General features: G+C 39.5%; 1 protein-coding gene across 3 annotated transcripts in view; it reads left to right on the top strand.

Annotated features, from left to right (window-relative positions):
* Positions 1 to 112: 112 nt before the first annotated feature.
* The window catches only part of pde11a (phosphodiesterase 11a), a 41,226-nt gene continuing 18,795 nt past the window's right edge, over positions 113 to 22,543 (top strand). For all 3 annotated transcript variants that reach the window (XM_071474906.1, XM_071474907.1, XM_071474909.1), the window contains exons 1-10: positions 113 to 1,221; positions 1,921 to 2,079; positions 11,728 to 11,817; positions 12,471 to 12,611; positions 12,770 to 12,834; positions 14,338 to 14,470; positions 15,642 to 15,717; positions 19,387 to 19,454; positions 19,555 to 19,647; positions 20,664 to 20,714. In XM_071474906.1, coding sequence (XP_071331007.1) covers positions 433 to 1,221; positions 1,921 to 2,079; positions 11,728 to 11,817; positions 12,471 to 12,611; positions 12,770 to 12,834; positions 14,338 to 14,470; positions 15,642 to 15,717; positions 19,387 to 19,454; positions 19,555 to 19,647; positions 20,664 to 20,714 — 1,665 coding nt within the window. In that variant the 5' untranslated portion in view covers positions 113 to 432. The remainder of the gene's footprint in view (positions 1,222 to 1,920; positions 2,080 to 11,727; positions 11,818 to 12,470; positions 12,612 to 12,769; positions 12,835 to 14,337; positions 14,471 to 15,641; positions 15,718 to 19,386; positions 19,455 to 19,554; positions 19,648 to 20,663; positions 20,715 to 22,543) is intronic.

The following is a 22,543-nucleotide window of genomic DNA, read 5'->3' as shown; positions in this document are numbered from 1 at the left end:
CGAGGCGAGCGTCAGCGGGACAGAGCCAACCACAGCCAGCGTCATTTGCACACTGGAAGACCCATACGACGGTGATGCTCGGTGTAGTGGCTCTCTGTTAGATTTCCTGTGCTTGTGAAAGTCTACACCTGAGCCCGCATTTGCTTCTGCGCTGCTTTGCTCGGACCCACTTGGATGATGTTAATCTGAGTGAACGGTGTGGAGATGCTGTGGAGGGGCACACTGGTGCGCAAAGGGAGCCTGCATCCTTCTCCCCACAGAGTGGAAACTGGATATGTAGCCAGAGCTTCAGGGGTGTTCCCACCATCTGCATCTTGGAAGTTGTGGCATTCAAACGATTCTCTGCTTTAACCCTCAGCAAAGCCTCATAGATGGTATTTCTCTGCGCGACTTCATGGATTTGGTTCACTGAGGACCATCAGACGAACAGACATGGCAGTGCCAAATATGGTGTTCTCTGACGTGGAAAGTTTTCTGGACTCGCATCCCGAGTTATTCGAGGACTACCTGAACAGAAAGGGGAATTATAGCATGGTGGAGAAATGGCTCAAGAATCACCAGGCGAGCAAAAGTCCGGCGGCTGCTGCTCCCGCCGAGCCGAGGGAGGAGAAGAGCAACGCTTGCAAGGACAGCTGGGCGAGCAAATGTGACGGTCTGCAACGGAGAGCCTCGCAGAAGGAGCTGCGCAAAACTTTCGCCAGATCAAAGGCCATCAATGTCAACAGGACATACGACGAGCATGTTAACTCCAGGGCCCAGGAGCCGCTGACGAGCATGAGGAGGAGAGCTCTGCTGAGGAAAGCGAGCTCTCTGCCCCCGACCACTGCGCACATCCTGAGCGCTCTGCTGGAGTCCAGAGTCAACATCCCCCAGTACCCGTCCACAGCCGTGGATTTCAAATATTACCTCAAAGAACACAACGAAAGAGAGTTTTTCCTGGAGCTTGTAAAAGACATATCCAACGACTTGGATCTAACGAGTCTCAGCTACAAAATCCTGGTGTTTGTTTGCATTATGGTGGATGCAGACCGGTGCTCCTTGTTTTTAGTGGAGGGAACGGGCAACAAGAAGACACTAGTGTCCAAATTCTTTGACGTGCACGCAGGGACCACAGTTTTACCCTCGATGAATTCAGATGAAGTTCAAGTTCCGTGGGGGAAAGGGATCATCGGATATGTGGCTGAGCACGGAGAGACGGTGAACATCCCGGACGCTTATCAGGTGCCTGCCCCTCTTTGTGCATTCATGCTTGTGGGCATTTGCATGGCAGGGAGAGAGAGAGAGAGAGAGAGAGAGAGAGAGAGAGAGAGAGAGAGAGAGAGAGAGAGGTCATTTTCTTCCAGTCTGTCGTTTCATCTGTCCCAGTTAATTGATCATCAATCAAACTGAGACAGAGCTGAGCTGGACACAGTTTGTGTCAAGTCACAGGTTCACGCAAAACATCACGGACTAATTCAAATAAGGCAATAAAGGAGAAGTCTAATTGTTTCTTTGTAGTTTACCTTAAGTTTTTTTTTTTTTTGTTAGTTTTTTTTTTAAAGTAAGGCAATACTAGATTTCATTTGAGAAGCAAAGACACCAAAGTGCTAAATGATGCCAACAGCTGCTTTTCAGAACAGAAGAAAAGCCTGAGCAGACCTCTTAGTGGCTGACCAAACAAAATGAAGAGTTACAGCACATTGCTTTACTGTCCAAACACAGCAGCGACACTTCGAGTCAGACACTCGTCCAAGCAAAACTTTATCAAAGCAAACTTCAAGCCATGCTGTTGTTTGTCATATACTGTCTTTATTTTAGACTTTCTTTGGCAGCAAGACTTGGAGTAACGCGCTGTCATCTGAAAATAACAGGGAAAACTGCATTTTTGCAACGAGTGCTTACACCGTGTCTTTTATTCTGTACTGTCCCCATGGATTGCAGGATCGTCGGTTCAGTGATGAAATTGACAAGCTGACAGGGTACAAGACGAAGTCACTCCTGTGCATGCCCATTCGCAACAGTGATGGGGAGATCATTGGAGTTGCTCAGGCCATCAACAAGACTTCCAGTGGAGAGCTCTTCACTGAAGATGATGAAAAGGTAATTTCATTATTATGGTTGTGAGTAAAAATGCTGGATGAGTGTCACATGCTAGAGCATCCTGAACAGATCCCATCAAGATCATTGTGTTTGTTTTTCTCAATTCTTGATTCTAATGTGCTGTCTTGTCTCATGACCAGTCAATTTACTACCCCCCCCCCCCCCCCCCACACACACACACACTTGTATAGTGTGATTGTTTTTTTTTTGTTTTGTTTTTTTTGTTTAGCAGTTTGAATAAATCACTGAAAAGATGGGTGAAATCACACTTTGTCATATATACATACAAGAGCTTTATTGAATAGAATAGCAAATAAGAGAAAGTAGATAAGGATTTTATTTAGACATTGTGTCATTTAAAAAAATATATATATATGTATGTATATGGATAAAAATATACAAATAACCACATTGCCACACGGCTCTATGGAAATGTGGTAGTTTTATCAAAATTCTTAGCCACACTTGCAACATTGCACTAGGGATAGCAATGTCGGTGGGTCAGTCCACCCCTCTGCTCCAGATAGTCAGGTTCCCCAGATGATGAATCACAATGACTAGTGATGTCCTTACGCTTCCTCTAGTTCCAACGTGATGTTGACGTTTTTCTGTTTGTGTCAAATGTCTCTACATGTGAAATAGCTCCAAATCTACCTTGTTAATTGACACAAAATCTGGTACAGACATTTGTGGCTCCCTGATGATGTCTCTTAATCACTTGCCTTTGCATCTAGAACCATCGACATTTGTTTACATTTTTTGTTCAGAGTAAAATGTTTGAACAACCCTTGGATGAATTGCAACGGAATTTGGCACATTAATTTTCCCTACTAGAGAGATGTAATAACTTTGGTGATGACTTTTCCTCTAGCGGCGTCATTATGTAAATTTGAAGTTGTCCCCTTTTATGGTTTATGGGCAAATACAAGCAAAAATAGCAAAGACATTCCTGTCTACATAAATAGCAAATGTTAGCTTGCTATCACACTAAACTAAGTCAGTCAACAAGGTAAACGTTACTTGCTAAACATCAGCATGTTAGCAATGTCACTGTAAGCATGTTATCATGCTGACATTAGCACTTAGCTACAGTGGTGCCCAAACACAGCTTTACAGAGCTGCTAGTGTGGCCTTAGACTCTTAGTCTTGTTATTATTGCAGCACAGGGAAGTGAAGTGCAGAGGAAAGTGTAAGGCCTGAAGTAAATGCTCACTGTCTTCATGATTCATGTGTGGCATTTCAAAGATGGTACTCAGTTTTTTTTCAGGGCAGTACACAGGCCAAGCAGGGCTGTAGTGATGTGAATAGTCATTTCTCACTGCTGTTAATGTTGTTATACTCACATGTCTGGAATAGCAGATATATTTAAAAAATATGGACTTCTCTGAAGTAAAAAGGGGATTTTTTCTCATATTTTGTCATGATTTGCATTGTGGCCTGCAAGCAAGGGACATTCATTCATTGCTGGTTATTATCACTGATTGATGACAGGTTCTTACAAGTACCAAAAGTAGACTCCTTCTTTTCTTTAATACAGCAATTAAAGTGTTAAATTTATAACTACATTTAGTTTTTTCACAATAATCAAAAAAAGTATATTTCCAATCAATATGAATTATACTATGTGTGTGTGGCTTCACATTAACAGATCAATAGAGTATTTTCAACAAATTTTTCATGTAGATACAATGAAAATTGGAACTGACAAGACAGCACAAACAATTATTTAAATAAAGATATTAAACCACTTCTCTTTAGCGTATTTACACGGATGGTTTTGTCGAGTTTGGTTGTTGTTTCATTTTATATTTAAATCAGACTTAATGTGTTCTGTCAACAACAATATTTCTCTGTAACAACACTGAAAAAGCAATGCCCTCATTAGAATGGATAAGCACTCTCACCTGGGATGCTGTCCACATCACATATTGTCCTCATAGTTTCAATGTAGCTCATGCTATGCTGTCACATCTGTCTTTTTTTCTTGCATCCTCCCTTTGCAATTACAATATTTCACAAGCCACCCTAACTGCACACATGTTATCTGATAAACAGCAGTTAATGTTTGCTCTCTCTCTCTCTGTTTGCTCAAGTGTCCAGTCTGAGAACTAATATTTATTATTTAAAAAAAAAAAAAATCACCCATCTCACTTGTCTGACATGAAGTACACTTGCCCCTAGGCAAAGTCTCAGTGCTCAGTTTCTAGCTGGGTCATAGCCTGTCTTCAATTTTCAGTACTCAAAACATGGCCCTTTGGAAGCCAGTATCCTCCAAAGGGCCAGGACCCTGTTGTAATATCACCAAGAATAACAACTTTATCTGAGCTGTTCAGAATCTCTAACTGGTTAGTGCTTTACTTGTCATCTTTAATTAAGTGTCGCCATTTAGATTTCCTCCCTTATGTGAAAAGAATTAACACTGGCACAACAGGACTTGTGGTAGAGTGTGGGGTCCTCTGACCATTCCAGTGGAGCTGCTCAGCGACCAACAGACCAGACTGGTGCTAGGCAGCTTGGCAGGCGTGAATGTGTGTATGGGACAAAAATGGAATAATATTGCTGCACATTTGTCAACAGATATTGTGTTGTTGATCAGATACATGAGCAGAGATGCTCTTGGATGACCACCGTGTAGCATTTAACTCCTTTCTGAATCAACTTGACCTGTAAACAGTGAGACACAGATGTTAGTGAATGAAGTCGATTATACAAATATAACATGTCAAAGCAGTAGGTGGAGATGTTACATGTTGCACTGATCCAGATAGTCTTCTGTTTGTGAATGATTATTTATTTGGCTTATTGCCATCACCAGAGAGGCTTGAGGAGCATGTGTTTGTCCATCATCAGAAAGGCAGTGACAAGCACATGCACTGACTTATTCTCTTATTACAGCTACGAGCCCCTGAAGGGTAGAAAAGATGAAACATGAAAGCACAAAACTAGTTGTGCTTTTATTGTGGAGTTAGGTTTCACTGTAGCAAATGACTGTTATTTCTTATTTACAGTATGTTTTCTCCATTGATGCTCCACTGTCAAAATTGCATCTCTAGACTCTATCCATTCTTCATAACAGATGGAAATTAGGAATTCTTTTTTCTTTCCCTTGTTTTGAGTACACGTTTCACATTGCATTAACGTCACACAAATGCTTGGGATGGCTACAGCTGAATTAGTAATGAAATGCAATACTAGCATCACAGTAAGCTTGCTGCACAGGCCAGCTGCAGCTCTGCTGTTATGGAAGACCTTGTAATAAGAAAATACATTATATCACTGTATTCAAAGCATTAAATTATACTGCAATAGCAGATGTCATCAGACACTTAAGTTTACCTTTATTAAAACAAATGTTGTTAGCTATGCACTGAAACCTTATACGGTATTTAAACACATTGTGGCTGTTTTAAATCCCACGCTGCCTTAACTGTGGTCTGTTGATCCCTGGTAGACTCTTTTGGGGGAGCTTGGATAATGGTTTAACCCACGTGTAATTGCACTGTCTTATTATCTGTGGAGGAATATACCTATTGGCTTCATTTGAGAGTATAAGCTGAGCTCATCCTGCTATCTCTACATCTTGCATTGTTATCTTGATTAAGCTTTTCATTGACTTTGCATGCCCTTTAATACATTTTACATGAAATGTATTATCCACAGGTAGGCACTTTCATAATTTTTTTTTCAATAAGACGTGAGTTCTCCCATGTAGGTTCCATCTGCCAAAATAGTTTAACATCTGTGTGAGTTCATTGGCAAATACCATTCTCCCCTCACCACTGTGCTCCCTCTGGCTGCCAAACTTCCTGTCGAATTGGCTCGAGGCGATAATGTAATAGCCACTTTTACACAATTTGCCAATGTAAATCTAAAGCAGAAGTCTTCACGTTTTTAATACATTCCTGCAGGGTATGAGATCAACTCAAATTTATACAGTGTATTATACCAAACAGGTTCTTTACAGAGTTCTTTATATGGCTGCAAAAAGGCACGAAAATCCACTTAAATCAAGAGATTTTCTAAAAATTAGAACGTTTGTGATAAGAGGCTAGTATGTGGGAATGTATTGTATATGAATGCTGGTGAACTGCACCTATGAAATGTTACTGTGTGAAAGGCAACAACAAAGTGGATGAGATATTGTACAGAGGGGGTCCCAAACAATAAAGGCAGACCTACCTGCCTGGCCTCTCTAAGTGGAACAGATAGAGGGGTTGATGGGGGTGATTAAGGGACTGAGCTCTATGCTGGCTAAGTGGGTTCTGAGTCTATCCTGTTTCTAATATAGCCCTAGAAACCCAGTGGAAGGCAACGCTGTTTGTCATTTGCAAATAAGCCAAAGAGAAAAAAAAGGGTTGATCAAAACCTGTGCCATGAGGGATGCCTGAGTAAATCTAACCATGCTACAACAAATTGTGATAGTTGAGTGGAGAGCTCTCAAAACAAGTAAAACATGAACTGATACAGAGAAAGAACATTTACAACCAAGTATCGGGCAGATAGTGATTCTTGTTTGCCTTGAAGAGCCATTTCTCAGCATTTAAGATGGTATGGACGTGTTTATTTGAGTCAAGTGTAGGTGTCCAACAGATAAAATGTGCATAACTGAGTGACTGAATGAGAGTTCACTTTACCAGTTAATTTGGAAAGAACAGAAAGTCTCAATAATTTGGTTTGAGTTTTTGAAAGACAGCAACGCACCAATGCACCTCAGTGTAGAGCCATCATTGACACAGAGTAAAAAGGTTCCTGTATTATTCTGAATGGCTGTATTCGTTTTGAACTGACTTTGAAATGAAGAACTGCGGCTCACTGCTCACAGAGTGTTTCCCCGGAGAAGATCATTATCAGGAGTAAGGTCTGTAACCATTCAACAAACCTTTTTCGCCATTGAGGATATTAGTGTTTTACAGTTTGCTTAGGACTTCAACGATAGTCTCTGTTTCTGGAAGATGCATAGACTTTCAAAGCACTTTGACACAAAAGGGAAAAAAATGAAATCCCAGAGTTTTCCACCAATTTTGAATAAAGAGATAGTTAACCTTCACATGTAAGTGTCAAAAATAAAACACAGTACACACCTTTAACCTGTAACCACATCACCATGGTCGTCAGGAAGCAAATTCCCTGAGTGAGGCGCCTCATGATTCTACACAATTTAATTCAGTCCAGTTCAACAACCTAAGTTGTCCAACTTTGAATATTTTAGACACCACAATGAAAACAAGCAAATTAGAAAAGCAATATAGAGAGCCCAAATATCACAAAACATGTCAGGACAGAAACAAATGAAACCTTCTGACTAGCTGACTGCACCTAGCAGCCACAGTTAGAGATGCCAGTCATATCCTGACAGATACCTAAAATAATTTTTACCTTTGCTGAAATTGATTACATAATGATTATCACTATGATTGTAGGGAATATCTATTAAATGCTAATTAAATTAAAGGTAAAGGTTTGCAAATGTAAAAACTGAAATTCAACTGCACCTTTAATCATTAGCTGCAGTTCTTCTAAGTTAAATAACTCAAGAGTGAGAATTAATTAGGATATTTCTATGTGTAATACCTTAATTAATACCTTAGTCACAGTTTTGTACAAACACAAGAACAGCAACTGAAATACAAGCAATCTGTACCTTGGTTATATCTGACACTGGCACAGAACATGTGTGGTGCCACTATGCTCTACTGTTGATTAGTAAATGCCTTCATTAATTATTGAAGTTAATTGATGATGCTAATTTTCTCAGAAATCAAATTAGCATGTGTAAACAACCTTGTATTACTGCCAAGAGAGGTGGCAGCACCATTCACTTGATGTCCTCGTGAATAGATTCAGTGACTAACTGCACTGTAACTCTTTGGTCCGGTCTTAATACAAGATATGGACAGTTTTCAATCTAGATTGCACTGAAGTTTCAATAAGTTACCTGTTGCTTAAGTAATTAATACAAACTAATATTTAATTTTCATGCATTTTTTCAATTTACATTTTTTTACTCTGCTCTCTGCTCACATTTCTTTTTAAGGTTTTGTGTGAATTTGTTTACAAAGTCAAGAAAATCTCAAAAGAGTCATTGTAGTTTGAGAAGTTTCATAAACCCAGTAGAAAAGTTTCCTGAATTCTCAATGGCCACAGATAGATTCATCTGAGGAGCAGTGGGTGTTTAAAAAACTTGATCTGTGTTGATGTGACTGCACTGATGCAACATCTGCTGCCTAGTTTTGCTCCTGGCTTTTTTCCATGTACCTGCGACGTGTATAACAATTTAATTATTTATGGATAATGGCTATTGAACAGCACCACTGGTGTGGCACAGTATTTAATAGCTGTGCTGTATTATTAGCCACACATTCCAGGCAGTCAATTCAGTATATATCAAATGCTAAGTTTGGTTGTATAAAATTATAATGTGTAAATCATAATAGCTAAGCAACATGCATACCATTCATTTTCGCCTAATTTGTGAGGTATATGTTATTACGTGTTACTATTTCTGTAGATATCCATGTTCTGAATAAACAACGGCGACTTACTTTTTGAAAATTGTTGGGGTGTAGATTCCTATTGCATAAATATTTGATGTCACCTTCAAAAGAAGCAATCATTGCTAAGTGTATTTGTAAAACTGCTATGCACTTTGCTGACACAAGCTGGGGAGTCCCATATGAGATTGGAGAAAATGGAGAGCTTCAGTTTTTTTTTTTCCTGAGCAATTCTTGGCAAAACAACAATGGCTTCACCTTACCCCTCGTGCAAAGTGAGCACAGCTTTTTAAATCAACTAGTAGTTGTTATTTATGGTGTGACTGGAGAAAGAAAGTGTTGGCTATGTAATTTATCTTGGTTTGCCTCATATGAAATTCCAGTTGTGCAAAAGGAAGTCACTGAGGTTAGAGGAACTGACTGTCCCTGAAGCCTTGGCCAGTTAGTTTCGTTATTAAACCACTCTTTACTGGTCAGTCCACAGGCAAAAACGTCTTGTTTGTAATGCAACATTGTATAATGGTCTGCCTGACAGAATGTAATTAGAGAGAGCAGTGCTTTTCTTGGGTTTGCCTGTTAGTTCCACAGGCAGATCCATAGCCAGATCCCCAAAGTCCAGCTCGCTAATGAATCTGCTCCTGCTGGGGCTATTGATGGCCACTGCCTTTCTGGAAGATCATTATTAGAGAATTCCAAAGGACAGCTGAAATAGCATTATGTATGAGCTTATTGCTCAGCATCATCTGTTTTCTCTGTCTGAAAACAACTGCATAAGGCAGTTGATTATATATATAATGACTGAATGAAGCGCATCAAGTTAATTTACTCATTAGCATGACATAGTAATAAGTCATATCATGTCAGAATTAGCAATTATTTTAATTTAGTAATTCAATTTGTACTGAGTGTAGTTCTAAACAGTATCATAAGACACACATCAGTGCGAAATGCCAGAACAGAATAATTCTATTTTTAATGAATTGACTGATTTTATTTTATGATTAAAAATGCACTACTGTATAAGCACAATAATATATTTTGTTTATCAGTTGTTACAATTATTGAGGATAAAAACATAATAAAGCTGAATGGCTTATTTCTATTGTGGTCCTGCAAAGTGTAACTTCGTCATCGGAGTTGATAAGCAATCCATTCTTGCTGTAGCCAACATGCTATTTAAATTCAGATAACAATACCACCATTGAAACATAGAGTGAGAAATTAAATATGTGTAGCTAACCCAAGAGACCTGTTTGATTGCGAAGAGGAACTGTAACAATTAGAGCAGGGTTTCAGCCTTCTCCAGTCTGTGATGCCATTTTCGGTCTACAGTGATCGTGAACCCAGCAATTAGAGTTGTCACGTTGTCATGTGAATTTATTACTCAACTGTAAGAGCATGGAGTAAGCTTCAAATGTATTATACTTAAATATTATAATATTTTAAATACACATTTTGTATTTGTCTTCTCAAGCAAATCAAACAAATATAAATAGCCAACATTAGCCTATTAATTTCCTGCATTGGCTAACTCAAGGCTGTGAACCTGTGGACTACCTGTAAAAGATATTTTTGAGCAGGTCAGTGGTACAAGTGTCATATTTTCAACACAGTGCTATGGGACCGTGTTCCTCACATGTTCATTTGCGGCTGATGAATAACGGATACATTATCTTTTCTGAAAGGTGAGAGAGATATCCCTGTATCAGCAGCCACAGCTGAGTAACTTCCCATTCATGTATTGTTGTAGTGCCCCTACCCTGAGGTCGCACTGGAGGCTGGTAAATATTAGTGGGTTCGTTGTACTGATTGTATTGTTTACACAGCAGCCAGATGCTAAAGACAGATAACTAAACAAAGAGGCAGAGTAAGGACGCACACAACCTAAATTCTATCGATTCCTTGGTATGAGGGCTGAGTGTCTCTCCGATAAGGCCACATTGTGGAGTAATTGTAGTCATATAGAATTCAACCTGTGTATTCACACTCCCGCTGTCTTTAGTTGAATGCAGTTCTGCCACCTCTCTTCAACCTGTGTACAGGATGCTTGCATATTCCTGGTGATTATGAATCAACAGTAGTGAGGAAGAAAGAAATGTTGTTCACTCCCAAACAAGTGGGACTTTGATTTGATTTCAGGATACATATTAACTATAGTCATTAGGCCACATCAAGCGATTACATTATTTATGTGAAGAAAATATGAGTGAAAAAAGGAATTTATATTATCAGCCCAAGGCACAAGCAAGGCTGACTCTTCAGTCAAATGGTAAAATGTCAGTTGGATTGATTTATTTGTCCTAGAAAATAATGATGCCAATGAAAGGCCATTTCTTATTTGTTCCAGTTCAAAAGCTAAGTTTTTCTTGGATGAAAATATTACTCACACGCTTTTTTGTTGTTTTTTTCTCCAAATAGCTTTAATTATACGATATAAAATATAGACTTAAAATATAACATTACAACATTAACAGAACTAAGTTTTGCTATTGCTACATAGCCAACATTAGCATTAGCAGCTGTTTATTTACCAGTGTAGAACAAACAATGCAAGTCCAGTATCAAACTTAATTCCTTTGCTCACTAAGAGCTGGTGGAAAGCAACGCTAATGTTAACTCTTCTGTCTATCACTTCTTTTCTTCTAATGAAGTTAGCATGCTAGCTAGCCCTTTCCCATTCCAGACAATCTTGTCACTTTCCAACATCGACTCAATGTTTTTTAAAATCTTACCTTATTTACATTCAGCCATCTTATTCCTCACTGCCTTTGTTGGCTAATGCTTTGCTTTTTTGCCAAAAAAAAAAAGTGAAAGCCTTTTCAAGCAAGAGAAAACAGTCCTGAAAGTCAAAATAATAGAATTTTAATCATGTGGTAAAACGTGATAAATCGCAATTAACTATTGAAATTCAGTGATTAATCGCAATTAAGAAAAAATGTATCTTTTGACAGCCCTAAATAAAATGTAACAGGTGTATGTTACATTTCAATGATTGTTACATAACTACAATAAAAAGCAAAGGTTTTTAAATTGTAGGGTTTTTGGGCAGCTCAAGAAATGTACGTATATAATAGCTGTATTTCCGGGACCCTTTGGGTAAATAACCCAGTCTTTTCTGTATGTATCTCAGTAATAACAGTGTTCAATGTGTCCACAGGTGCTGCAGATGTACCTGCCATTCTGTGGTATTGCAATCTCCAATGCCCAGCTCTTTGCCGCCTCAAGGAAGGAGTATGACAGGAGTCGGGTAAGGGCCACAGACCCAACAGGATAATAGCCCCCCCCACCCCCCGCCCCCAATCCCTGGGATCAGCATTACTTCCTCCCTCCTGATGCTAACATTGAGGCTGAGTATTGATCAGCAGCAGCCCACTTGCTGCCACTGCAGTGGGGATCATGGAGCAGCATGCCGCTGCATGGACATTTTCTCTGGATCTGTTGAGGGGGATGGGCCTGTATCCAGATGAAGGCCTGTTCCATGATCTAAATCTCCTAGGGGATGTTAAGAGATGCACTAATTCATGTCACACATTGATCTGTGATGGAAGAGAACATAATGAGAACACAGCTCAGTGAACAGAGGAGAGAAATGAGGAGCGCACCCTTTACACCAAATGTTTTTGATGTTCTTGTGTTTAAAATTGGATTGACTCTGCCTTAGATAAAGGGCCTAATTTACTTTTATTGGGGGAATATTCCTGTTATATCATCCTCTTGGTTTATGGTTTAAGGATCATAATAATAATCATGCTATAACAGCTGAGAGGGGCAGAATTTTATTTACGGGGTCCACATTACTATTTGCTGACAGATTTCTTATTCACTGGGTTTTATAGTGTGTGGCTCAGATTGTTGGGAATAATGCTAGTGGTATCTTTTTTTTCTGTTGCTGGTGTTCAGGCACTTTTGGAGGTAGTCAATGACCTATTTGAAGAGCAGACTGACCTGGAGAAGATTGTCAGGAAGATCATGCACCGTGCCCAGACATTGCTGAAGTGCGAGCGCTGCTCTGTTCAATTGCTGGAGGACATTGAGTCACCGGTACTGATTTTCTCTCAGCTGTCCAGCTGTGTGTGTCTGTCAGTCTGTACATTATGCATGTCTGTTCTTTCTGCCTGTCTTAAGTTTTTGCCAGTAAAAACACCTCCATGCAATTTTTCCAAGAGCTTTATTAGTTTCTTCTGTTTAAAATTTCTCAGGTGGTGAAGTTCACCAAGTCGTTTGAGCTTCTGTCTCCTAAGTGTAGTGCGGACACTGAAAGCAGGTATGTATGGTGTGTTAAAATCCGCTCAATAATGCCTTGCCTGATGAAAAACCTATGTTTTCTTTCTGTTTTCTATCTTCTCACACAACTAACCTTTTCACTAAACAACCACATCTCCACCTTTGTTTGCCTCTGGCACCATGCCACCTGTAAATACTGCACATACCCTTCATGAATCTGTAAAGCTTCCATCAAGGACAGAAAATAAGGGAAGTATAAAAATTGAATATTGTGTAGTGCTGTGGGAGTAATATGCTGAATCTGAATAGAAGGCATACTGTAGGAGCCCTAATTAATTGGGTTTTGCTGCCTCTCTCCACTGCTAGGAATGGCTGAGTGGAGAAAGAGAGGCTTAATATTGTGTGGGATGTTTATGGATGGAAAGCAAAGCTAAAAGGAAGACAAATTATCCCCCGAGTCCTGCACTTGCCATAACTGATGTGGTCACTTCAACTCAGTAGTGATAGCCTCAATAGAAATCTTAACACAAGAAATAACCAGAGTAAGTTTGCTTGAATGGCCAAGTTATAGTTTCTGACTAAACACACTCCCTCGTAATCTGTGTTTCTAGGGTCACATATTAAATAAATGGCCACAGCTACACAACATTTCAAATCAAGCTGAATTGACGAAAGTACAGTATCTCTGTAATGACCCTAGTCTTCCTAAAGGTTCAAATCTGAATAAGAAAAGCTACTGTGCAAGATTTATGTGTGTAATTAGGTGAATAAATTTAGCGTCAAAAGGCAAAGCATGCTGTAGGTCTTCTAATGTGTCTAACAATCCTCGGCTGCCCCCATGGGGAGGATAATGTTGAACGAGTGTAGAGTGTTGCTAGTGTGTCTGTAGCAGCTAAATGACAGACATGAGAGAGGGAAGAGACATAGGGGATGAAGAGAGAAAGAAAGAAAAAGGAGGTGAGGTAGCTTGTCATCTCACTCATGAGGTTTATTCCCTGCCGCTCTGTGGGTTTCACGTCCACACACAGCTGTTATCACTGGAACAAAGGGATTCAAAAGATCTGACATCAGTGTCTCTCTATCTTTATTATAATGTTGAAAGACAAAATGATCAACGCTGAACATTTATCTGGTTGCGTTTGATGGTAAAAAGTCAACGACGGCCCACTGCAATAAATGTGAATGGGAAGCCTGAGCAGGGCTGCAGGTGCTTCTGTGGCAGAGTGTGGGGGCGTCTGGCAACGAGGAAGACAATCACACAATTAACTTCTCAGTGCTGCAGAAGAAGCTTACTGATATCTACTGTATGAGAAGTTCATTAAATGCAAGTCAACGTAAAAGAGGACGAGAAATGAGCGTGGCCTTCTGCAAGCTTGCAGTTCAGGTGTGAAAGAGAATTTCTTTTCACTTGAATACAATAAAAAGGGTATTTTTTTGTTGTTTTCATGATAACAAATTTATCAGCTTAAGAGTGTGTTGGTTTCACACTGTTTCTCCCATTCTTTTTCTTTTGTCATCTTCCTCTCTTATTTTCTGGCCCTAGTTTCAAAGACAGTATGGAGAAATCATCTTACTCCGACTGGCTCATTAACAACAGCATTGCAGAGCTGGTGGCATCCACAGGACTACCCGTGAACATTAGTGACGCCTATCAGGATCCTCGCTTTGATGCTGAGGTAAACACACAGCAATGCTCCTTTCAGATTTGACATCGCAGGGATTTTAATCTGAGTAAAATGATTAGAAGACTCAGTCATCAAGGTATCATTTACATCTACAAGTACAACGTCAAGACTGGTGTGGCGCTTCAAACCACTATGGGATGTTTACACCTTGATGTCACATGCAAGCGAGTGAGGTCAGATGGGGGGGGATTTATTAATTGCTGTGAAAAGCGACGTCAGAATAGCATTGGAAGTGTGCATTTCACTGAGGGGACAGATGGTTTCAAACAGAGGATCATCGATGTCAAACTGTTAACATCCATCCCCCAGCTGTTTATCAGTTTGTGTTGCTGTCTTGACATTACATTCAGGGCGGTGTCGTAACAATTCACACCTTTGTTAATTGGACTCTCACACGATGTCTCGTCCGACTTTAATGATTCACACATGACTCACAGAGCTCACACATGTTAAAATGGCCACCAGTCAGTAGAACTGACAACGCCTCATCGAAATGTCTTCAACACCAAACATAAAGTCTAGTTGCCTTTGACTTAGTGCTTTTTTTTTTTTAAATAAACAGCATTAAATCTTGTCTTATTGTACCACATGGTGAGAAATTATATACTACCAAGTTTTGTATTTTGTCAGCTGTTAACTGATCTCTATAGGATAAAGCGATAGCCACAGTGAATGGTGCTGATGCTGCATAGATTTCAACAGAATCCCACAGCAGCAAGCGTGGTGGTCTGCTCTGCATCCAGCTGCAAGCAGCACAAGTTTGACAGGGTCAACCTTAAGTAGCAGTAGCAAGAAACGGACAACGTATACTCATTTATGGCACTAGAAACTGCTATTAGAAACTACTATGGGTATAAATAAATAGGCAGGGTTGCAAATAAAAATATTTTCATAATGTATAATTTCCTAGTAATGTTTTTGATTAATCAGTTTATCATTTGATTCATAAAATAGTGAAACATATCAATCACAGTTTCCTGAAACTCAAAGCGATGTTTTCAAATTGCTTGTTTTGTGTTGTGATTTTTGATGAGGTTCTCATGTATACTGCTAAGTATAATGCTGAGCGCAGTGCATGGAAATGTGGTTTTTTTTTCGGTTTTATTTTTATGAGGATGGATGGTGTCGTATCATACTTTATTCACACCCACGCTCTTTTTAGGCCGACCAATTCACGGACTTTCACATCCGCTCTGTACTTTGTGTTCCTATATGGAACAGCAACCACCAAATCATTGGTAAGTTAACAAATTTTGTTTTCTTTGCTGCTGAACTTACTTGATCTATAAATGCAACAATAATCATTTATAAAATTTGCCCATGTTAAAAAGGAGATTAAAGGTCCTATATTGGACAAAGTTAGATTTTGATGTCTTTTTTTGAGTATAAAGCAGGTCTAGGTTCTTCCATAATACTGGTAAAGTATCAAAGCACTCAGTCCACAGAGAAATGCACAGAGCCCATATTCAGAAACTGAGCCTTAAAATGAGTCATTCCATAACTTTGTGATGACACCAAAGCTGTCATTGCCCTCAGCCATGCTCCAAGCCTGGCCCACATAGACTCACCATCCAGCCTTGCAGGATTTGGTTTCTCTTGAATGTTTACCTGAAATCTGCTATATTTTTTATTCAATCACTCAGAAAACAGTCAGCCAATCAGAAGAGAGACTCTCATCTTATTGGCTCACAGACCTATTGTTGCTAGAGCTCCAAAGAGAAGCCTGAGTGAGGAGATGTAAAACACATAGAAATGGTTTTTGGTACCTAAAACCACAAATACATCTTCTTATGGATATCAAAATTTCAAACAAAAACACTGTGAAAGTGCAAAATGTGGGTGCTTTAAATGTAGAGAAATTCAATATATTGCCAAAACTATGTGGACAAATATGTGGCTACAGGGATTTGCTTTCATATGGCCACAAGAGCAATAGTGAGAGGTGCTGGGTGATAAGGACTGGTTCACAGTTGGTGTTCCAGCTCTCATCAAAGGTGTTGGATGGAGCTGAGGTCAGAGCTCTGTGCAGGCCAGCCCAGTTCTTCCACACCAAACTGGGACAACCACTTCTTTATGGATCTCTTTTCACATGGGCATTGGTATGCTGAAACAGGCAAGGACCTTCCTCAAACTGTTCACCGTGGCTATAATATTTACCTTAAGTGAAACTAATGGGACTAGATCAAACCATAGAAACAGCCAGGAACCAAAGAAAAGGGGTGTCCACATACTTTTGGCAACATGTTGTATGAATGATGCAGGTATGTATATTGAGCACTAACATCTTGTTTCACTCACATGCACACATATCGTAGGTTTCTGATTTGTTTTCCTCCATTTCTGCTGCATAGACAATAGTGAAGCTTGAGTGTACGTTCAGCTGAGGCTGCATGTGTGTGATTAGATCCATGCTGCACCACCACTCTACTCTTGGAGGTTCCCTTCTTCTGGCTGTGTGCTTTGTGTTTGTGAATCAGCCCCAGGCCGACACCACACTGACACTCTGATAAAACATTGATCTCTCGTCTGGTTTTGGTGCTGGATATTGCAGCGAGGAGCAATGACAGCAACTCCACTTGGTCCACTGAGATTTCACGCAGGAACTCATTAGTTTTATTTGAGTGCAAAGTGACCAGCATATTTGCTGAAGATGGTTGGTTAAGACCTGTATGTGTGTGTGCGTGTGATGTCCATGTGTACTTACATTTTTTTTTTTTTTTTTTTGCGTAGGTGTAAGTGCATTTGTCAGGGAGGAGAGAGGGAAGAGGAAGGACAGAAACAGTGAAGGGGGAAAGAAATGCAGTGCGTGTGTGTGGGTGGCACCTGAGGATTTGGAGTGAAAAACCATTATACAAACAAAGCAGCAAGAGATTACATTCTCAAGTCAAGGATACATTCACTTAGAAAACAAATGTTGTGTCATCTGCCAAGGTTACACTCAGCTCCTTCAGAATGTAACCACAGGAAATACAGCTGTGACAAAATAATCCACAATAATGAGCGTGGATTATATGCACAAGTGTTGGTCCGATCATTTGTATTGCTGGAAAAATTGGAGATGTGAATGGTGGTTCGGAGAGAGCCAGACAGCCAAATTTTGAATTCATAAATTCATCACATTACAACTAGGTAACTTTGAAATAAGTAAATTAATTATTTAACTGAATTGCCTCAGGCCAGAAACACAACACTACAGCAGGATTGTAACTACAGTTTGATAACGTCTGCTCAAAACAGGGCTGGTCACTGTCTCATAGTGTATGCAGTCAGGATCCAGATCTCTCGCTTGCTGACTGAGAGTCTGACCAGTATTATGATCATATTAAACATGTGATCTGCACAGTTAGTTTCAGCTGGTTTGGTTATTGACAGCCCTTTGATAGACTCGTGCACCTGGAGAACCAGGTGTAGATGATGGATGGATTGATGGTGAGTGGGAGAAACTTAATTATTATTTTTGGGGGTATTTTGCCTTTAATTATAGCACAGTGAAGAGTGACAGGAAACAGGATAGAGAGTAGGGGTATGACATGCAGGAAAGAGTCTGGCCGTTCAGGAATCGAACCGGGGACTCAGCCACCCAGAGCACCTGCGCCCACATGGCGTGCACCCTAGCCATTTGGCTGTTGTTGCTCTGGAGTGAGAGAAACTTGACCTCAGTGGGCTTCACTGTGATCATGATCTGTAAAAAACTTTGATTGAGATCGTCACTCCAGGACGTTAATGTAGTTTTTGAAAGCCATTCCTGTGTAGCTTTGGATTTGTGTTTAAAGCCAATACATTGCCTCTGAAAGACAAAAGTCATTTTAGCTAACAGCACTTTGTGTTTGTTGTTCTACAACAAACATATTAATATGTTAACTGCTCATGCTAATATGATAAATAGCTCATTCATGAAGATTACTTTGAGCTGAGCTTGGTTGTTTGGTATAATTTGGTATAAATAAGCAGAATGTGACACCCAGTGGATAAACTGTATTGTACAGCCACACAAAACTATGGGTCATCTATGTAATAACTAATGACAGAGCTGTAACTTATTATATTATGGTTCTGATAATTTTTATGGTAATGGAAAATAACACTTGTGACAGTGGGAATGCGGTGTAGTTAAAGATTATGTGATGGCCACAGGGCTCTAGGCAGCCATTTCATTTGCTTATGCTTGGGGCCACCTGGGCTACAACTCATCACAAACTACATGCTCATTACAGACAAAGCAGTAATAGATCTGAGAAGACCTGTATTTTAAATCTAATGACACCACAGTGAAAATTGTTCTCAGCTACAGCACTAATCCCTTCACCTCTGTGGATTTCCAGGTACACACTGAAATTAAAATGTAACTATGGCAGGTTTGTTTGACCTCCTAGAGATGAATAAAAAATGGTAATGTTTTGTGTGATTACTTCTTAGCATAATTTCTCAGTAACAATAAAAGTCAGTCCCAATCAATTAAATATTCATGCTTCATCAACAAAGCTTTTACATATATATACACAATGTATTTGTTGGTTAGCACTGTTGGATAAGTGGTATTGATAATGGATGGACGCATGGATATTTGTCATTTTGTCTAACCACATGTGAGTGTAACATATGTAGCATTCATGTAGTTTCCATCAAGGCTACACAACACATATCACTATTGAAGAATTTCTGCATATACATACATACATACATACATACATACATACATACATATATATATATATACATATACTGCTATTTATGTGTGATTTGTTAATTTACATTAATAATGCACGTTAGTCAATTACATGGAGTGTCTGGGTTTGATCCTCTTTTAATTGGAGGCAGGTTATACACACTAAAGCTTTGCTACAATCAACCTTAAAACATTACATAAAATAATCCTGTTGTATGGATAAACTGAATTTGTGTAACAGGTGTTGCTCAAGTGCTGAACAGGCTCGACGGTAAACCATTTGATGACGCAGACCAGCGTCTCTTTGAGGTATTACACTCCTATCTATATCTTTTCTACATCAAGTATCCTGTGGGCACATTGGAAACTGTTGTAGTTAATTGTTTTCTGCATTTTGCCCTGTTCTTAGGCGTTTGTGATCTTTTGTGGACTGGGCATCAACAACACCATCATGTACGACCAGGTGAAGAAGTCTTGGGCTAAGCAATCTGTGGCTTTGGATGTAAGAACACAATGTCTTATTCGATTTCCTGCCTCATATCACATTTTGAAAAAAAAAATGCAATTTCTTCCACATTATGAACAAGAAATCTTTTTATCCTCTTAAATTTGCAAAAAACATTATTATGCAAACTGTAATGCTGCTTCAGTGTTGACTCCAGTTGACTCTGCACTACCCCTGTTTTTTTACTTCAGTTTCCTTTGTCATTCCTCTATGTTCATTGTGTTTGTTATCTTCTATTTGTTCGTCTCTTTCATTAGGTACATCTTTATTTTCCTCTCCAGTCAACATATGCTCCATGCTGAAACGTTTCCCCAGAACTCAGGAAACAACGGCTTCTGCATGGCTAACACAAAACATTGTCTGACTTGTTCTTTCTCAGGGTTTCTTTGTGCTTGGCTCCTTTTTTTTAGTCTCATATTTCCACAAGAATGTACGCATGAAAAAAGTGCTGATCTCTCTTTGTGTATAACCTTCTCACAAAGGTTTTATTGAAAATTAATGAGAGGCAGTGAAAAGCAATCCCTCATCTGCCCCGCAGTATGTAGCCATTCAGCACTACTCAGCCTTTACAGTATGTCCTTAGATTACAATAGGGAGCTTCCAGGTGCATTATAGTAGTTAGCTCTGTTTCAAGATGGGAGAGGTGGGGAACAGAGAGATAGAGCGGTTAAAGGAGAGACACAGAATGCACTAATATGTAGATGCATTGCTTCTGGCAGCACTGAATAAACATGAGCGTTTATGATCAAATAAGCAACTGCAGGTCTGTGCGAGGTATTTCTCTCAGGAAATGAAGGGAACATGGCGATGGAATCAGGGCCGACATTTCTGCTCTTGTAGACTGTTGGAGAAGCGAGTGTTAACTTCCTCATCTGGAAGATCCACTGAAATACAGTAATACAAATGTGCAGTGTTTTCAGCCGTAGCCGCAGTTGTGCTTCCCTTGGAGCTCTTACTGGTTATTTTAATGATTTGAAAAATACCTTGAGTGACACGATGTCATTATTTTGCAGGTTCTGTCTTACCATGCCACTTGCTCCAAGACTGAAGTTGACAAATTCAAGGTAACAGATATTCACAGTTGCCTTCATTACATTTGTCTCAGCAAACCCATTTGTTTCTCCCAACAGTTACAGTAGTCAAGGGGATTCAGTTTTTTAACTCTGAGCTCAACACAGATATTAAAGTCACAACTCAAGACATTGCTTGTTCTTATCCTTTAACAACAGTAACATTGCCTGTGTAGCCAAAACCTGATATATCCTCTGTGCCATAGACCTACGTTGTTAAAAACACAAGTGAGCCACTGGATGATGTGTTCCTTCATTACCATGAATATGGGCATTGTATCTTATTTTGGGTCAATTCCACGTACATATCATTATGTTTGTATGTATTAAAGGTACCATCTTTACCACTAGTGGCAATAAGCAATGTTTTTAAGAGTGGGCTCCCTGTTCACAGGGGTGCACATGCACAAGCACAAGCACATGGCACCATTGGTTTCACAGTATTTTGTCCATCATCCCAACAAAGGCAGGGAAGAAGAAGATTGCCAGCAAGCAAACATGTCAGCAATGTACAGTTTAAAAGGTTTTATAGATTTACAGAAGTTTTAGGGGGAAAAAAATAAATTCAACATGTGTTATACACCAGTGATACACCGATACAATACATTTTGGCAGGAAAATGTTATGTTTAAAAGAGAACTTCACAGGCCACTTTAATCTGCAGCTGGAAGTGGTCCCTGAAGAATGCACTGCTTAGGCCTGTTTGAGTATTGCTCACTACAGTGCCCAACTGTTGTGGGAGAAATCCCTGAAAGTTTATATAAAAAGGATTCAAAGCCCATAGTGATAGTCGGCGGTTATTTGACGTGGGCTTGTGTGCAGTACTTATCCATAATCAGTGTATTACCTGCAGTAGATTTCGGTTTGTGCGCTCTCAGTTTGGAGAAGCAGGCAGGAGTACTGACACAGAAGCTGAGCAATAAAAACAATATTAGTTTAAGTGTATGGTATATTTTTGATATTTTATCTGCTTTATCTTTCAGTCACAGAGCAGTTTACGACTCAACAGCTGATCTGCGTTCAACAGTTGAGAAAATGTAGTGCCAAAGGAAAGGGATGTTTGACGGCATGATAAGCAATGAATATATTCAAAATACGACGTACACTTAAAATTATATTATTTTTTTATTTGGCTAAGTGTTAAGTGTTTCTTCAAAGTGGGAGCAAACTAACTCAAGTCTACTGCGGGTAATACACTGACTATAGATAAGGACCTCATACAACCGCACACCAAATAACCTGAACTATCACTTTAAGTAGGAATAAATAGGGTTGGAGCTGAGAAGAAACTCAAAAGTAGTGAGAGATGGACTTAATTCCATGATTAGTTTTTGTCTTGTCGTGGAGTTTGTTGACAAACTAAACCTGTAAACCAAGATCAAGCTCAAAGGAGCACAAGTTGTTACTACCATGAAATGTGCTTTCCCTTTCATAAAACAACAAATGTCACTAAAAGGCCTAATTGCAGCTCTGAATAACTGTCTTCCAAGATACTTTTCCCACAAAGTAGAGGATGAGGGATGACGTAGAGCCATTTCTTACACCCTAGTGACCTGGAATAGTCCAACAAGTCCTCATACCTCAAAGACAACATGGGTTCTGTCTCTGTCGCTGCCTCCCAAAAGGAACCATGTGAATGTTTTCTGATATGGTGAGAACGGTGTCTCCTGTAGTTTGCAGTGTGTATACACACTCGGTGTGGATTACAATTTGCGATTATCTGGTTTGCTCTGGTGGTGCAGATAATTGCTATAATATAATTGTATTGTTTTCCCACTACAGTAAATGTGTTTCTTAATATCTTGGCTTGATATTCAGCTCAA

This window comes from Trachinotus anak, unplaced genomic scaffold, assembly GCF_046630095.1.
Source record: "Trachinotus anak isolate AG129_WGS33_773 ecotype Australia unplaced genomic scaffold, CSIRO_AGI_Tana_v1 ptg000001l, whole genome shotgun sequence".
Classification (NCBI taxonomy): domain Eukaryota; kingdom Metazoa; phylum Chordata; class Actinopteri; order Carangiformes; family Carangidae; genus Trachinotus; species Trachinotus anak.
Note: the sequence above shows the minus strand (reverse complement) of the source record. Positions and strands in the feature narration are given on the sequence as shown.